We start from the raw sequence: 18,972 nt of genomic DNA, 5'->3' as shown, positions 1-18,972 counted from the left end.
TCATTCTGTTTGACTGTTTAAACTTTATTTAGCAGTGTCTTGATGTTCAAAACACATCTGTCAAAACGCAGGTGAAAAAGCATGTAAAAAGCGCTGAAAACACATCTAAAACGCGGTAAATACGCATGCATTTTCTGCGCTAAATTTCTGAAAAAGGCAACTTTGGTCAAATCAATTAAAGCCCAAAACGTGCGTTTAGAACTGCACGTAGGAGAACGCAAAGGGGGGTCTTAGCCTAAGGCGGGCTTTGCACATTGCGACATCGCAAGCCGATGCTGCGATGTCGCACGCGATATTCCCCGCCCCCGTCGCAGGTACAATATCTTGTGAAATCTGGCGTAGCGAAAATTATCGCTACGCCGGCTTCACATGCACTCACCTGCCCTGCGACCGTCGCTCTGGCCGGCGACCCGCCTCCTTATTAAGGGGACAGGTCATGCAGTGTCACTGCAACGTCACACGGCAGGCGGCCAATAGGAGCTGAGGGGCAGAGATGAGCAGGATGTAAACATCCCGCCCACCTCCTTCCTTCCGCATATTCTACGGAAGCCGCGGTGACGCCGGTAGGAGATGTTCCTCGCTCCTTCGGCTTCACACACAGCGATGTGTGCTCCCGCAGGAGCCAGGAACAACATCGGACCATCACGTCAGCGTAATTATGGATTACGCCGATGCTGCACCGATGATACGATTACGACGCTTTTGCGCTCGTTAATCGTATCATCTAGGCTTTACACACTGCGATGTCGCAAGCGATGCCGGATGTGCGTCACTTTCAATTTGACCCCACCGTTTTGTGCAAAGCCCGCCTAAGACTAGCGTGAACAACACCTGTCTTATTAAATCAGGTACTAAGTGTCTATACAGTTGTACAAGCATGGCATTGGCACCACAACTTTCATTGGTAATCTAAGAATATATTCACATACTGCAGACTTGTTGCAGAATTTGCGACATACATGGAATGAATAATAAAAAAATTTGCAAAACCAAAGTATAACAATTATACAGCCATGGCCAAAAGTGTTGGCCGCCTTGAAATTGTTTTACAAAATGAAGTATTTCTCCCAGAATATTATTGCAATTACACATGTTTTCCTATACACATTTATTTCCTTTGTGTGTATGGGAACTACACAAGAAAAAAAAGAGAGAAAAAGGGTAAATTGGACATAATTTCATACAAAACTTCAAAAATGGTCTCAACACAATTGTTGGCACCCTCAACTCAATATTTGGTTGTACACCCTTTGCAATAAATCACTGCAATTAAGAAAAGGAAGTGCTATAAACTGGGATAACCACAAATATGCCAATATGAAAATCTTTATTAAGTAGCACTCAGAATTCACAGAAAATAGCACAAGAACATTTCAAAACCATTAAAAATACGCACATTAGTGTAACAGAACTCTCTCAAAAACCCTTCATGGTAGAAGATAAACAATGCAAATCAGAATATCAAGTGAGCGGAGCATCTTCTAGAACTCTCAGGTAGGCCAATTGTTGAGGGCATCAATGGACTTTTTGAAAGACCTTGTATTTATCTAGATTTTTTTTCAAAAGCCTTTGCTCAATCCTTGGCTTCATATGTTAGGGACTCCATTCATTTAATCCACTAGTTGAAAGCCTTGACTATACCTCAACAAGCTTTGTTGTTAATACTGGACGTGGAATCGTATACACTATCATTCCACGTGACATTGGCATTGAGCTATTTTCTTATTTTTTAAAACTATTAGTTGTCAAAGGATAGGAAACTCGAATCATTGTTTGCTTCTTACTTGGTATCTTACATATAGTATTGGATAATATAGTTACTTTGTATTCCTGCAAGTGCATTTGCCATTTTAACCTGAGTTGGCTGGTGGCTTTTTCTGTGGTGAGTTTTTTTGATTTTTTTTCTTTGTATTCAACTGAACATTTTACAGGCAAGCATCTGGGACCACTAATGGTCAAAATGTGCACCTTCTTACTCTAACCTTTTTTTGTGAGGACACTCAAGTACGCATTCTGGAATCCTTTCAACATCATGACATGGGGTGGTTCAGATTTATAGGTGATAGTCTTCTATTCTGGACAGGATCATTTGAGAGTTTGACACTTTCATCAGGACCCTTAACAATAATCCCTGGAAGATGTTGTTGACATCCAAGAAGTCTGAATCACTAGTGGAATTTCTCGATCTGAAGCTCACTCTGGAGACTTAGCCATCACTACGACTTTGTACCATAAGTCAACAGCTACAAATCGCTTACTACACTATGATAGCTTTCACCCCCTATATGTCCTCCATGTCTACAATAGCATCCCAAAAGGACAATTCATTAGGATAAAAAGAAGTTGTTTCAAACAAGAGGATTTTTTAATTGTTTTATATGTTTTTGTGTTTTGTTTTTTTTTGTGAATCCTGAGTGCTACGTACTAAAGATTTTAATATTGGCATATTTGTGGTCATCCCAATTTATACAGTCAAATGAAAAAGTTTGGGCACCCCTATTAATGTTAACCTTTTTTCTTTATAACAAATTGGGTTTTTGCAACAGCTATTTCAGTTTCATATATCTAATAACTGATGGACTGAGTAATATTTCTTTAGTGCTTTAGTAAGTCAGTAAAAAGTAATGTTCAAATCAAGAAATTGACAAGGGTGCCCATACTTTTGCACCGGTCAAATTTTGTTTAAATGCGGATTGCACATTTTCTGTTAGTACAATAAACCTCATTTCAATCCAGAAATATTACTGAGTTCATCAGTTATTAGATATATGAAACTGAAATAGCTGTTGCAAAAACCCAATTTGTTATAAAGAAAAAAGGTTAACATTAATAGGGGTGCCCAAACTTTTTCATATGACTGTAGCACTTCCTTTTCTTGTTTGCATGCTGCACATAGTTTTTTTCGTACTATTGGAGATCCCCTTTTTACTAAGTGGTGCCCTCATGGCTATGTATCTAAGAAAAATGCAATTAATTACTTCCTATAACCATCAACAAGATTCTTACACCTCTCAACTGGAATTTGTGTCCACTCATCTTTTGAAAACTGCTCCAGGTCTCTCATATTTGAAGGGTGCATTCTCCTAACATCAATTTTAAGATCTCACCACAGGTAATCAATGGGATTTAGATCCAAACTTATTGCTGGCCACTTCAGAACTCTCCAGCATGACTTAGTACACAAGCTCAGCTTTCTGACACTGGGCACTACATTGCAACCCAAAATCCTTTGGTAATCTTCAGATTTCATGATTTGCACACAGTCAAGGCACACAGTACCAGAGGAAGCAAAGCAACCAAAAAACATCTTTGAACCTCCACCATATTTTACTGTATGTACTCTGTTATTTTCTTTGTAGGCCTCATTCCGTTTTCAGTAAACATTAAAATGATGTGCTTTACCAAAAAGCTCTATCTTGGTCTCATCTGTGCACAAGACACTTTCCCAAAAGAATTTTGCCTTACTCACATATATTTTAGCAAACTGCAGTCTAGCTGTTTTGTGTCTCTGTGTCAACAGTGGGGTCCTCTTGAGTTTCTTGCCTTGCATTTAATTCCATTCAAATGTCAATGGAGTGTTTTTGCTGACAGTGATGCATCCTGAGCTTGCAGGACAGCTTGAATTTATTTGTAACTTGATTGTGACTGCTTATTCACCATCTTGATTATACTGAGTTGCAACATTTCTTTAACTTTTCTATCCTGTCTACATTCAGGGTGACTAGCTACAGTGTCATGGGTTGTAAACATCTTGATTATGTTGCACACCGTGGACAAAGGAACATCAAGTTCTCTGGAGATGGACTTGTAACCTTGAAATAGTTGATATTTTCAACAATTTTGGTTCTCAAGTCCTCAGACAGCTCTTTTCTTCTCTTTCTGTTCTCCATGCTTAATATGGTACATACTTACACACAATGCAAAGATATCAACTTCTCCCCTTTTTATAGTTTCAGGTGTGATTTCCATATTGTCCACAACTGTTGTTTGCCCCAGGTGAGTTTGAATGAGCATCACATGCTTGAAGTTGTTTACCAATAATTTTGGGAAGATGGTAACAATTTTGTCCGGCCCATAAATGGGTTTTTGTGTTAAATTATGCCCAATTTGGGTTTTTTTCCCCACCTTTCTTGTGTTCTTCCAATACAGAGAAAGGAAATAAATATGTGTATGACAAAATGTGTAATTGCAATAATTTTCTAGGAGAAATACTGCATGTTATGGAAAAATTTCAAGGGTGCCAGTAATATATATATATATACACACACAGTATATAAAGAAGCCTAAAACATATATTTTTAGAAAACATGGCAAATCAGTTGAAAGTTGCAAAACCATGAAGGTTGGAAGACAAATCAGGTTATACATCAATATATAAACCTTGCAGCACTGTGAAACCTTTTTTAGAGGACCCAATGGGAATTCATAAATTTTAGCTGGAAGCATGCTTTAACAGTAGCTTATTACTGTAATAGCAAACACTACTACATTAAGGTAACAAATGGAATATATAAAACAGCTAACCAACAAAAATGGAGTTTCATGATTTTATTAAACCAGTCTCTTTTACAGAGCTAGGCACAAATTCAGAACATAAAAGATTTTATAGAGAATATCGTCTCATCATTTTTGTTAAGAACCAAGCCAACTGTACCAATATTCAATCTGATATCTTATAAAATTTTCAGTCTTTGTTAAATTTGGAAAGATCTTTTTTAATGGCAGAAAATAGGAGTATACTATATCACTTACTCTGCCAACAAGCTAATGACTGATTTGAAAAGTACTCTAACCAGCGATATCAAGCTACATTGTCGACCACAATGAAAAATATTGAGTTCTAAAACCCAAAGTGAATAAAGTTATTTGTATGTGGCTTAGAAAAAAATACTACATACATATACACTACTCATAAAAAGTTAGGGATATTTGGTTTTCGAGTGAAATATCAAGACGATCCTAAAATGCACTGTAACCTTTTCAGGTGAACTTTATATGATCTTCTCTAAACTTTTGAATACACATGTCCAACTGTTCAATGTTTTAGTACTTTTTGCACAACTTGCTGTTCTTTAATGGCAACATTCACAACAGGTGTTTGATCCATGAATCATTCAATAATTTTCGGGGTTCACATGTTGATATCATAAGACCAAGATGACACATAACAATTGATCAACACTACTCTGCCATTGCGAAGTTTCAAGCAGGATATTCTCAGACAGAAGTAGCTACTGAGCATAGAGTGTCACAGAGTGTCATCAGCAGTTTGCAACAGAGATACAGAGAAACTGGAAGAATCACAGAAAAGAATAGAAGTGAACATCCTTTGGCCACATCCCACACTGACGACTGCATCATGGTGAACAATGTCCTTTGGAACTATATGATGAATACCACAAAACTCCAAGCACATTTAAGGGAGATGCGAACACCCTAGTATCAAACAAGACCATTCGAAAACCATTTACATCAGCGTGGTCTGCGTGCTAGATGACCTGCAAAGGTACCTGACCACACTACTAGATACAGGAGTCATCTACATTGGATGAGGGGCTGGTGGCTCTCAGTATTGTTAACACTGAGCAAAAATGATAGCCACCAACGATATTGGAGAAGTCAAGGAGGGCGCTATGCATCAGCCACTATTGTCACCAGACGAGTCTTCGGTGGTAGTGGTGGTGGTGGCGTTATTGTGTAGACAGGTGTATCTAGTCAATACAGAACTGTGCTACATTTTTTTGTGAATGGTACAGTGACAAACCCCTACTACTTGGATAATATTATTAATCCAGTCATTGTGCCTTTGCATGAACAATGCAGTCCTAATTTCATCTTCATGAATGACAATGATCCAGTTCATCGAGATCACATCATTAGGGAATAGCTCCTGGAGACTGGGGTACATCAAATGGAGTGGCCTGCTTTTTTTCCAGACCTGAAAACTTATAGCATCAGCTGAGTCATCATGTAGAGGCTCGTAACTCTGTACTCCAGAACTTCAATGACCTGCTGGCTGCCCTTCAAAAAAAGTGGGATGACGTGCCTCAGCAGACAATAACTCCACAGATGAACATCAGAAGGCATCATTGTCAAGCTGTAATTAATGTTCTAGGCTACACGACAAATTTTTGAGGCATTGACATTTTTTGGGAGGGTGTACCCACCTCTGGTGTTTGTTTTTGATTCAATAAATTGTTTGAGATTAAAAAATCACCATTGCATGCTTTTATTTAATTGCTCTTCTTTCATGAAAAATTATAGCTGTAGTGTGAACGTTTTATGTTTTACATAAATTTCACCCAAAATCCAAATGTTCCTAACTTTTTGTGAGTAATCTTTATACAGTTAGGTCCAAAAATATTTGGGCAGTGACACAAGTTTTGCCATTTTATTTGTGTACAAAAACACATTCAAGATACAACTATATAATCAATATGGCCTCAAACTGCAGTCTCTCAGCTTTAATTTGAGGGTATACACTTCCTCACTGGAGTAAAAGTTTAAGAATTACAGCTCTTTAATATCTAAGGGGTACTCACATAGCGAGATCGCTAGCGAGATCGTTGCTGAGTCACAGGTTTTGTGACGTACCAGTGACCTCATCAGTGATCTCGCTGTGTGTGACACTAAGCAGCGACCTGGCCCCTGCTGTGAAATCGCTGATCATTACACACTGTTCTGGTTCATTTTTTGCTCGTTGGTCTCCCGCTGTGCAACATGCATCGGCGTGTTTGACTGTGGGAGACCAACGAACACTGACTCTGTGTAAGCAGCATACGCTGGTAAACAGGGTAAATATCGGGTAACTAAACAAAGCACTTTGCTTAGTAACCCGATGTGTACCCTAGTTACATATACAGGGAGCTAGCGCTGGGAGCCTGTAAGCGGTGTCTGCTGGTAACCAGGATAAATATCGGGTAACCAAGCAAAGCGCTTTGCTTAGTTACCCTATATTTACCCTGGTTACCAAGCGCAGCATCGTTACACAAGTCGCTGGTGACTGATCGCTGGTGAGATCTGCCTGATTGACAGCTCACCAATGACCATGTAGCGACGCACCAACGATCCCTGCCAGGCCGGATCACTGGTGGGATTGTTGGTGTGTCGCTACGTGTGATCCCAGCCTACCTGACTCTTTTTCAAGTGACCAAGACACTAATCTCAAAAGGTCTTTAATGGGCTACATGGGCTTTTCTCTCATTAATCCTTTATCAATTAAGCAGGTAAAAAGCTTGGAGCTAATTCCAGGTGTGACAATCGCATTTGGAAGTTGTTGCTGTGAACCCACAACATGAGGTCAAAGGAGCTCTCAATGGAAGATAAACAGACTATTGTTAGGCTGAAAAAAGAAGAGATCCATTAGAAGGATATCAGAAATGTTATGAGTGACCAAATCAACAGTTTGACATATCCTGGAAAAAAAAAGAGCACACTGGTGAGCTTCAGAACTTAAATAGGCCTAGGCGTTCTCGAAAGACAACAGAGGTGGATGCTCTCAGAATCTTTTCCATAGTGAAAAAACCCCTTCAACATCCACCCGAGTGAAGAGCACTCCCCAGGAAATAGGTGTCTTAGTATCTAAGTCTACCAAAAAGAGAAGACTTTATGAGAGCAAGTACAGACGATTCACCACAAGGTGCAAACTATTGATAAGCCTTAAAAATAGAAACATCAGATTAGACTTTCCAAAAAAAAAACAAAAAAAAACATATAAAGAACCCAGCCCAGGTCTGGAATTCATCCTTTGGACAGATGAATCTAAGATCAACCTGTACCAGAATGATGGAAAGAAGATAGTATGGAGAGGGCTTGGAACGGCTCATGATCCAAAGCACACCAGGTCCTCTGTAAAACATGGTGTAGGCAATGTGATAGCATAGGCATGGATCAATTCCAATAATACTGGGTCACTAGAATTTATTCATGATGTGAATGAAGACAGAAGCAGCTGCATGAATTCTAACGCATATAGAGAGATACTTTCTGCTCAGATTCAACGAAATGCAGCAAGGTTAATTGGTGCTTCAGAGGTGCTGATGGACCATGGCCCAAAACATACTGCGAAAGCAACCCAGGAGATTTTTAAGGCAAAGAAGTGGAATGTTCTGCAATGGCCGAGTCAGACACCAGATCTCAACTCCATGGAGCTGCGTTTCACATGCTTAAGACAAAACTCACTGCCAAAAGGACTACAAACAAGCAATAACTGAGATCAGCTGCAGTAAAGGCCTAGCAAAGCATCACAAAAGATGAAACCCTGTGTTTGGTGATGTCCATGGCTTCCAGATTTCAGGCAATCATTGCCTGCAAAGGATTTTCTACAAAGTAATAAAAGTGAACATTTTATCTATAGTAAAGTAAATTTGTCCAATTCGTTTTGAGCCCCTGAAATAAGGAGGCTTTGTAGAAAAATGATTGCAAATACTAAACATTTACAGGATATTTTTATTCAACCCCTTTAATTAAACCTGAAAGTCTTCACTTCAATTACATCTCAGTTGTTTCACTTTAAATCATAAATAGTGCAATGTAGAGGTCAAATCACGACGATTCGGTCACTGTACAAATATTTCTGGACCTAAGGACTCAACTGTATATAAATACTGTGTATATACAGTTAGGTCCAGAAATATTTGGACAGTGACACAAGTTTTGTTATTTTAGCTGTTTACAAAAACATGTTCAGAAATACAATTATATATATATAATATGGGCTGAAAGTGCACACTCCCAGCTGCAATATGAGAGTTTTCACATCCAAATGGGAGAAAGGGTTTAGGAATCATAGCTCTGTAATGCATAGCCTTCTCTTTTTCAAGGGACCAAAAGTAATTGGACAAGGGACTCTAAGGGCTGCAATTAACTCTGAAGGCGTCTCCCTCGTTAACCTGTAATCAATGAAGTAGTTAAAAGGTCTGGGGTTGATTACAGGTGTGTGTTTTGCATTTGGAAGCTGTTGCTGTGACCAGACAACATGCGGTCTAAGGAACTCTCAATTGAGGTGAAGCAGAACATCCTGAGGCTGAAAAAAAAGAAAAAATCCATCAGAGAGATAGCAGACATGCTTGGAGTAGCAAAATCAACAGTCGGGTACATTCTGAGAAAAAAGCAATTGACTGGTGAGCTTGGGAACTCAAAAAGGCCTGGGCATCCACGGATGACAACAGTGGTGGATGATCGCCGCATACTTTCTTTGGTGAAGAAGAACCCGTTCACAACATCAACTGAAGTCCAGAACACTCTCAGTGAAGTAGGTGTATCTGTCTCTAAGTCAACAGTAAAGAGAAGACTCCATGAAAGTAAATACAAAGGGTTCACATCTAGATGCAAACCATTCATCAATTCCAAAAATAGCCAAGCCAGAGTTAAATTTGCTGAAAAACACCTCATGAAGCCAGCTCAGTTCTGGAAAAGTATTCTATGGACAGATGAGACAAAGATCAACCTGTACCAGAATGATGGGAAGAAAAAAGTTTGGAGAAGAAAGGGAATGGCACATGATCCAAGGCACACCACATCCTCTGTAAAACATGGTGGAGGCAACGTGATGGCATGGGCATGCATGGCTTTCAATGGCACTGGGTCACTTGTGTTTATTGATGACATAACAGCAGACAAGAGTAGCCGGATGAATTCTGAAGTGTACCGGGATATACTTTCAGCCCAGATTCAGCCAAATGCCGCAAAGTTGATCAGACGGCGCTTCATAGTACAGATGGACAATGACGACAAGCATACAGCCAAAGCTACCCAGGAGTTCATGAATGCAAAAAAGTGAAACATTCTGCAATGGCCAAGTGAATCACCAGATCTTAACCCAATTGAGCATGCATTTCACTTGCTCAAATCCAGACTTAAGACGGAAAGACCCACAAACAAGCAAGACCTGAAGGCTGCGGCTGTAAAGGCCTGGCAAAGCATTAAGAAGGAGGAAACCCAGCGTTTGGTGATGTCCATGGGTTCCAGACTTAAGGCAGTGATTGCCTCCAAAGGATTCGCAACAAAATATTGAAAAAAAAAATATTTTGTTTGGGTTTGGTTTATTTGTCCAATTACTTTTGACCTCCTAAAATGTGGAGTGTTTGTAAAGAAATGTGTACAATTCCTACAATTTCTATCAGATATTTTTGTTCAAACCTTCAAATTAAACGTTACAATCTGCACTTGAATTCTGTTGTAGAGGTTTCATTTCAAATCCAATGTGGTGGCATGCAGAGCCCAACTCGCGAAAATTGTGTCACTGTCCAAATATTTCTGGACCTAACTGTATATATATATATATATATATATATACTGTGTATGTGTGTATATATATACGGTATGTATATATATATATATACATATATATATATACACATACACATACATATATATATATATATATATATATATATATATATATATATATACACACACACACACACACACACACATACATATAATATATAAGTAACTGTTCCCAAAATAGAAACATAATCTAACTTACCTGTTTGTCACCGTCAAATTGTTTTCTTGCAAAGAGTGTAGACATTCACATAAGTCGGAGAGGAAATCGTGTACTGCCAGGATTGATCCAAGATGTTCCATAAGGTCAGTTCTATGATAAAGGTCATGTATTAATGCCTTTACTGGAACAGAATTGGAAGGATAGAGCTGAAATGTAAAGAACATGATAGTATTTAGCAATTGCTAAAATAATGTCTAATATTTATTTACACCATGACATCTTGAGTCATGCACATCAAATTTTTGGACAAATACATAACGATCCTGTTTTGATTAGACCACTCCAGATCCATATCTGACATTTTGGCTGCTAGGCGTCTTTTCATGGTGTGGTCAGATAGCAGTTTCTAGCAACTAGATTTTCTCAGATTACTCTCTTAGGTCAATGCAGAAGTGTCTTGCTCTGTTACTGCAATGGTAAAGCTATTGAGTGTGGCACAAGACCATTATCGTTGTTCAAAGGAAAACAAAAGTTAGCACTTGATGAGCAAGGGATTTTACTAGGAAGTAATGTTATTTTTAGATTTTACTACATATTCTACCATTATTTTTGGCTATTTTCAGACAACCCATGAAAAGCTTAATGGACTCAAAAGTGTCTGATATCAGACTTACAAACTTTAGTAAACTTACTAAAGATTATGACATAACCCCATCCATGGTGACCATGGACAGGTAGTAGCACAAATCTTATTACCATCTGGGATCCTGGGCTTGGCTTATGACTAGCCGGGCTGGCAAGATGTCACCTGTGTGCCGCACATCACATAGATGATGCTACGTCGGGAAGGAAAATCAAACACTGCTCTAGGAAACCTAGAAGCTCAGGAAGTTTGCACAGCTACTGTCCATGACACTGACCTGGACATGGACCAGGGTTACGAGAATCCATACCCTTAAGTCTAATCATTGCTTAATTAATAGTACATGCGCAGAGCTACAGGTAGAGTTTCCAACATTTTTCAGTTGGTACATGTTATTCTATAATATCTTTTAGGACCTCCCTTCTAAGCTGGGCATGGCATGGCATGACAATATGTTACTGGAAAGTACCGTTTTAAGATACACTGCATTATTCTCATTTAGTCTGGGTTTAGTTAAAGGTGATTTAAGAGTTATAGCAGTTGTCTGTTGTGACTGGCCTGGCCTTGCTTTCATTCATTACATAATTAGTTTTGTTCTTCTGCCCCGGCTTCATTATTTAGCTGAAAGATATGTGGGATATCATCAGAAAATTAATGGCAGTGTTGCCTGAGCTCTCTGTTTTTAATCACTGCCATCATCAGCCAAGTATTTGCTAATAATGTACTGATGATTGTGTCTGTGAGCCGGTGAAGAGTTCAACATCACTCCACAAGTGTCCTGTTAACAGGAGCATTATAAATATGTGATGTAAAAATGAAATAGAGGACTTGGAACACATCTATATAAAAATCCATATATCTCTATGTTCTGTTTTTGAGATTTATTAGTAAATCAGTCAATGCGCAATGTACACAACTAAATTTATAGTAAATCACTTTTTTATTATATGAAGTATTAATGAAGCCCACATGGTTGTTGATTTGGAGCCGTACCATAAGGGTGCTTTCAGGAAAACTAATAGGAACTCAGCACAATTTTTGATTTATCTGATAAGTAAAAGCATATGTATATCACCACTTTTAGTAGGTTCAACCCACAAGCTTATCTGTTGTTGATCTGCGGTAAACGTTGACGGAACAGCATACATTTTTTAGAATCTTAAGGGTTGTCAGACTTGGAAAAACAATTTTCACATTTTTTACATCCTATCGGAAATTCTTAGGTATTCCCAAGTGACTACCCATCCTCTTATGTTGACAGACCATTGTAAAATAGTCCACCACTTTCCGTTAACATTTTGTCTTGTGTACAGAAGTGATCTAATGGCTGCTTCAGATAAAAACAAAATAAAAAGCTGGATAAACCATTAGATGTATTTTTAAGATGATGTTTGCCAACAGTCATAATCAGAACATTAGCGGCAAACAGCGTTGTGCTAAATGGGTTGACTATAATCAGTCTTGGCCTGGAGTGCCAAGGACCCACCAGAAGGATTACCTTTGGGGGTCCACTGTTCAACTGCTTTCAAATATTACATTACCCTCATTCACAGATTATCTATGCTAGATAATAATACACTGGATTGTTTGTTAAATGAATGATTACATTAGTCCTTTCTCTTTACATACTGAATCAAGTATATTATCCCAAATACTGCTCATGTAAAGGGTGGTGGGCCCATCTGTGCACAGGGACACACCAGGGAATTCAATAGTCCCTTTTGCATGACTATAATGAAATTTGGTGAATCAGAATACTGAGACGAGTTGATTGTGTAGACCCCAGTCTGGGGTTCTTTTGTCCCTTGCTTCAGTTTTAGGGCTCGCTCACACTAGCGTATAAATAAATACAATAAGTACAATGTGAGAAAAAAGATATTGCACTCGGTTCAATGTTATTCAATGAGACAGTGCAGATCTGCTATTTTACTCTCAGCAGTATTCTGCCTGAGGCAAAAATTGCAGCATGCTGCGATTGGCCACGTAAATCAGACAAGACTCAACAATGCAAGTCTATTAGTGGGAGAAAGAAACAAATGCCACACAGACCTACTAGTGGCATTCATTTTTTATGGATGCAATACAATCTTGTAGCATAGGACACAGTACATGGTTCTGTAAATGATTGTTTAATAATAGCAGCTGAGAAAAAAAATGCATGTCATATGGATGGCATACAAATGCTAGGTGATAAAATAATCACACACTCGCATAGCACTTAAATTACATATGGAATGACATACGCATGATACTTGACCAACTTTTCTGGATCAAAATCAGACCTTTTTTTTTATACGCTAGCGTGAGCAATCTTGGCTGAAAGTGTTGACACCCTTCAAATGGTTCCTGAAAATAAAGTATTTCTCCCAGAAAATTATTGCAATTACACATGTTTTATTATATACAATTGTTTTCTTTGTGTGTATTGGAACAACACAAAAAAAACTTAGAAAAAAGGGCAAATTGGACATAATTTCACACAAAACCCCAAAAATGGGCCAGACAAAGTTGTTGGCACTTTTCCATAATTATGGTTAAACAATTTTCTTTCAAGCATGTGACACTTATTCAAACTCACTTGTTGCAAGTAACAGGTGTGGGAATGAAAATCACACCTGAAACCAGATTAAAAGAGAAGTTGATTCAATATTTTCATTGTGTTAAGAAATAACGTCTGGAACACCATTCTAAAGGCTGCTTTACACACAGCGACATCGCCAGCGATGTCGCTGGTGAAAGCACCCGCCCCCGTTGGTTGTGCATTACAGGCAAATCGCTGCCCGTGGCACACAACATTGCTTGGACCTGTCACACGAACTTACCTGCCTAGCGATGTCGCTGTGGCAGGCAAACCGCCTCCTTTCTAAAGGGGCGGTTCGTGCGGCGTCACAGCGACGTCACACGGCAGCCGTCCAATAGAAGCGGAGGGGCGGAAAAGCAGCCGAAAGAAAGTGACACCCACCTCGTTGCTGGCTGGATGCAGGTAAGGTGTTGCTCCTTGTTCCTGGGGTGTCACACATAGCGATGTGTGCTGCCTCAGGAATGACGAACAACCTGCGTCCTGCAACAGCAACGATATTTGGGATTAGAATGACGTGTCAACGATCAACGATTAGGTGAGTAATTTTGATTGTTAGCAGTCGTTCGTACGTTTCACGACGTTTCAACGACGTCGCTAACGAGGCTGGATGTGCGTCACGAATTCCGTGACCCTAACGACATCTCGTTAGCGATGTTGTTGCATGTAAAGTCCCCTTTAGTCTGAACTGGGTGCAAAAACCCTAAAAAAAACCCTTCACTATATAAAGAGAAGGGCTACACACCAGTGACAGTGCAAGGGGAATAAATGTAGACCAGAAACTGCTGTATGAATACTGACATGAAAAATACAATAGCTATATGTAAGAATGAAAATATGACAATGGAATCTGCATAACTGCCATGAACTTTAAGAATTAGGAGAAATTTAGCTATTGAATTGATCAATGCAACAGAGCCCCAACACCTCGTCACGGTATTCTCTTACGTTGGGGTCCCTACCTAATATGTGTCCTCTCTTGCAGTTAAAAACTAAAAGAATAAGGAGAAATGTGGCTATTGAATTGTTCAATGAAACAGAGCTTTTTTAGGGTTTTTTCACCCAGATCAGACTTAGGCGGGCTTTGCCCACTACGACATAGCAAGCCGATGCTGCGATGCCGAGCGCGATAGTCCCCGCCCCTGTCGCAGGTACAATATCTTGTGAACGCTTTAATGCAAAATTTGTCCAAATATCATAAAACATCACTCCAAAATCATAACTAACACCACTGTCCCACAATAATAATCATAGGATACCCGGAGTGCAAACCTGCACAATGAAAAGCAATAGACATGTTTTAGGATAAAACCCAAAACTTTATTAAATATGTGCTTACAAATTCATATTAATATTTAAACAGAGGAACACACCATGGAAGGACGGCTATTATACCCCACCAAAACCATAGGTATTATATTAATTTATTCAAACTCAGTTCATGCAAAAAACCATTATTCATATAAATATCATTGATTCAGAGAGACATGCTGCGACAACCCGTCAATGTAAATACCGATATATTACTGTAACATAATTATTACAGCTCTATCTTTTACCGTGCGTCTCTTAAATAAATTATCAGGAGACCAACCAGCTATCATAATTAATTTTGATTGTCGATTTTATATCACTCTATAGCTTCAATATTTGATATATCACAATCCAGACCGCATGAAATAATCGCAACATGTGCCTCCAATCACATATAAGATTTATTGTTCATGCCGATTTAACCATCTTCGCTATTTTTGGGATTGGAAGTCCTTCGGGTATATTTGTACATTATTGCACTTGATAATCTCTCAGTCTGGCCAACAATTTTGATCTATAGTTGGTGGCATAACAGCATGGATTAATTAATAGCAAAGGCGAGCCTGCTGTGTCATGGAAATTTAGTAACAGGTGTTATGAGAGCTATATACGCTGTCTACCAAATGCATGGAAAGTCGGGATTTGAACTTGTGTAGAGCTGTTGGATAAATGGATTTACACAACAAGCTGTGATATGCTGTAGTTTTTGTGCAGATTCCTCAACAAGGATTTTTGTTATACTATAATGAGTTGTAGCACATGCAGTGTTATATCCGATTTTTCATGCAACTTATATACACCGATGATCTGGGTGTCCGACACTGGCAGGTTAATGTATACAAAGCCTAAGTGATCTGTTGCGTTATTTTTGTGATTTTTAAGCTAAACCAAATTGGGCCGTGTTCTGCATTTATGTAGCAGATAAAATTTAAGACACTGATTGAATGTGCGGTTTTCTTGTGAGATTCTTAGTGCCAAACAAATTCGATCTATGACTGTTAATTATTAATGCATGGAGCTAGGACTGACTCCATTTTCAATAATAATAAGAACAAGTTCATATTGTTGTAATTAAAATTTAGTGGTAGGATACTGATATTTTTTGATATATTTGCCCCGTGCATCTATTTATGTAAGACACGATCAACACTCCATTCAGGGGTATGGAGGTTTTTCAAAAAAAGTGTGCTACTACTATTGAGATGATCGTATCTCCATGCATTATGAGCGACTAGTCCTATGTCTTAATTTGAACAGCTTATATGTGATTGGAGGGACATGTTGCGATTATTTCATGCGGTCTGGATTGTGATATATCAAATATTGAAGCTATAGAGTGATATAAAATCGACAATCAAAATTAATTATGATAGCTGGTTGGTCTCCTGATAATTTATTTAAGAGACGCACGGTAAAAGATAGAGCTGTAATAATTATGTTACAGTAATATATCGGTATTTACATTGACGGGTTGTCGCAGCATGTCTCTCTGAATCAATGATATTTATATGAATAATGTTTTGTTGCATGAACTGAGTTTGAATAAATTAATATAATACCTATGGTTTTGGTGGGGTATAATAGCCGTCCTTCCCTGTTGTGTTCCTCTGTTTAAATTTTAATATGAATTTGTAAGCACATATTTAATAAAGTTTTGAGTTTTATCCTAAAACATGTCTATTGCTTTTCATTGTGCAGGTTTGCACTCCGGGTATCCTATGATTATTATTGTGGGACAGTGGTGTTAGTTACAATATCTTGTGAAAGCTGGCGTAGCAAAAATTATCGCTACGCCGGCTTCACATGCACTCACCTGCCCTGCGACCGTCGCTCTGGCCGGCGACCTGCCTCCTTATTAAGGGGGCGGGTCGTGCGGCGTCACTGCGACGTCACACGGCAGGCGGCCAATAGGAGCGGAGGGGCGGAGATGAGCAGGATGTAAACATCCCGCCCACCTCCTTCCTTCCGCATATCCTACGGTAGCCGCGGTGATGCCGGTAGGAGATGTTCCTCGCTCCTGCGACTTCACACACAGCGATGTGTGCTCCAGCAGGAGCGAGGAACAACATCGGACCGTCACGTCAGCGTAATTATGGATTACACCGACGCTGCAGCGATGATACGATTATGACGCTTTGCTTTTGCGCTCGTTAATCGTATCATCTAGGCTTTACACACTGCGATGTCGCATGCGATGCCAGATGTGCGTCACTTTCAATTTGACCCCACCGACATCGCACCTGCGATGTCGTAGTGTGCAAAGCCCGCCTTAGAATGATATTCCAGACGTAATTTCTTAATTGGTTTGTAGTCTTTCGTTTGTGAACCCGGGACCACCCACACCTATTGCCGGTCCACATTATACATATATAGGGCGCTTTTCCAGCTGCGATTTTCTTGTGCGAGTGCAATCCGATAAAAAATCGGTTTGCACTCGCACCAGTGTTAATCAATGAAGAAAAATGCTTTGTGGGGTCTGAATAACATCTATGATATGCCTTGCTGACCGCCTGTAAACCCCTATTTTATGGATTGATTTAATAAAGATGACTTTTTATATGAAAACTTGGACCACGCTGGAAATTTTTCTTCCCTGATTCCTCTATGGCAGCCTAGCCTTCCGTGCGCAGTCCTGGAGATACAGCGGACCACAGCAACTCGGTGAGCTGATTTTTCTCTCTTGTTTCTGTAGTGTTAATCAATGAGACAGTTTCCTCTGTCCCGTTTTGTCTCCACACGAATTGGGCTCTCAATGCAATCGCAGCATGCTTCGTTTTGCACCGAGTCTCAGCTCTTGCACCCCCATGTAAGCCTATGGGAGCGAGAAAAAAAAAAAATCGCACTACGGATGGCATACGCATGTCATACAGATGGCATACACATGTCAAACAGATGGCATATACATGTCACACGGATCTTTGGTATTAAAAATATACAGACTTGCATAGCACTCACATGGAACTCGCATGACACTCACATGTCATAGAGATGCTAGGTAAGAAAAAAAATGCACCTCATACGCATGACACTCACCCCACTTTACTGGGCAAGTATTGCGGTGATTATTTAAACGCAGATGAGAAAAAGCCCATAGCCTGGGTCTCAGCTTCCCATACACGGTAAGTTTTTTAACTGCAAGAGAGGTCACACATTAGCTAGGGACCCCAAAGTAAGAGAATACCATGACAAGGTGTTGGAGCTCTGTTGCATTGATCAATTCAATAGCTAAATTTCTCCTTATTCTTAAAGTTCATGGCAGTTATGCAGATTCCATTGCCATATTTTCATTTTTACATATAGCTATTGTATTTTTCACGTCAGTATTCACACAGCAGTTTCTGCTTTACATTTATTCCCCTTGCACTGTCACTGGTGTGCAGCCCTTCTCTTTATATTTTCATTGTGTGTCTGCCACACTAAGCATAGAGAACAGAAAGAGGAAAAGAGATCCGAGGACTTTAAATTGAAAATTATTGAAAAATATGAACAAACTCAACGATTAAAGTCCATCTCCAGAGATCTTGATGTTTCTTTATCCACGGTGTGCAACATAATCAAGAAGTTTACAACTCATGGCACTGTAGCTAATCTCCCTAGATGTGGTAGAGAAAAATTGATGAAATGTTGCAACGCAGGATAGTCCAGATGGTGGATAGGAAGCCCTAATCAAGTTCCAAAGAAATTCAAGCTATCCTGCAGGCTCAGGGTGCATCAGTTTCAGTGCAAGATATCTATCGACATTTGAAAGAAATTAAATGCTATGGCAGGAGAGCCAGAAGGACCCCACTGCTGACACAGACACAAGAAAGCTATACTACCGCTTTCCAAAATATATGTGCCAAATCCTTCCTGGGAAGAGTCCTGTGGACAGATGAGACCAAGATAGAGCTTTTTGGTGAAGCACATCATTCTACTGTTTACCAAAAATGGAATGAGACCTAAAAAGAAAAGAACACAGTACCTACAGTTAAATATGGTGGATGTTCA

At 39.3% G+C, this 18,972-nt stretch overlaps 1 protein-coding gene across 1 annotated transcript in view; it reads right to left on the bottom strand.

The window, feature by feature from the left end:
• Window positions 1-18,972, bottom strand: part of CPED1 (cadherin like and PC-esterase domain containing 1) — a 519,469-nt gene that overhangs the window by 275,736 nt on the left and 224,761 nt on the right. Inside the window, exon 11 of the mRNA XM_075345048.1 lies at window positions 10,490-10,656. Coding sequence (XP_075201163.1) covers window positions 10,490-10,656 — 167 coding nt within the window. The remainder of the gene's footprint in view (window positions 1-10,489; window positions 10,657-18,972) is intronic.

This window comes from Anomaloglossus baeobatrachus, chromosome 4 (genome assembly GCF_048569485.1).
Source record: "Anomaloglossus baeobatrachus isolate aAnoBae1 chromosome 4, aAnoBae1.hap1, whole genome shotgun sequence".
In the NCBI taxonomy this organism is placed as follows: Eukaryota; Metazoa; Chordata; class Amphibia; order Anura; family Aromobatidae; genus Anomaloglossus; species Anomaloglossus baeobatrachus.
Note: the sequence above shows the minus strand (reverse complement) of the source record. Positions and strands in the feature narration are given on the sequence as shown.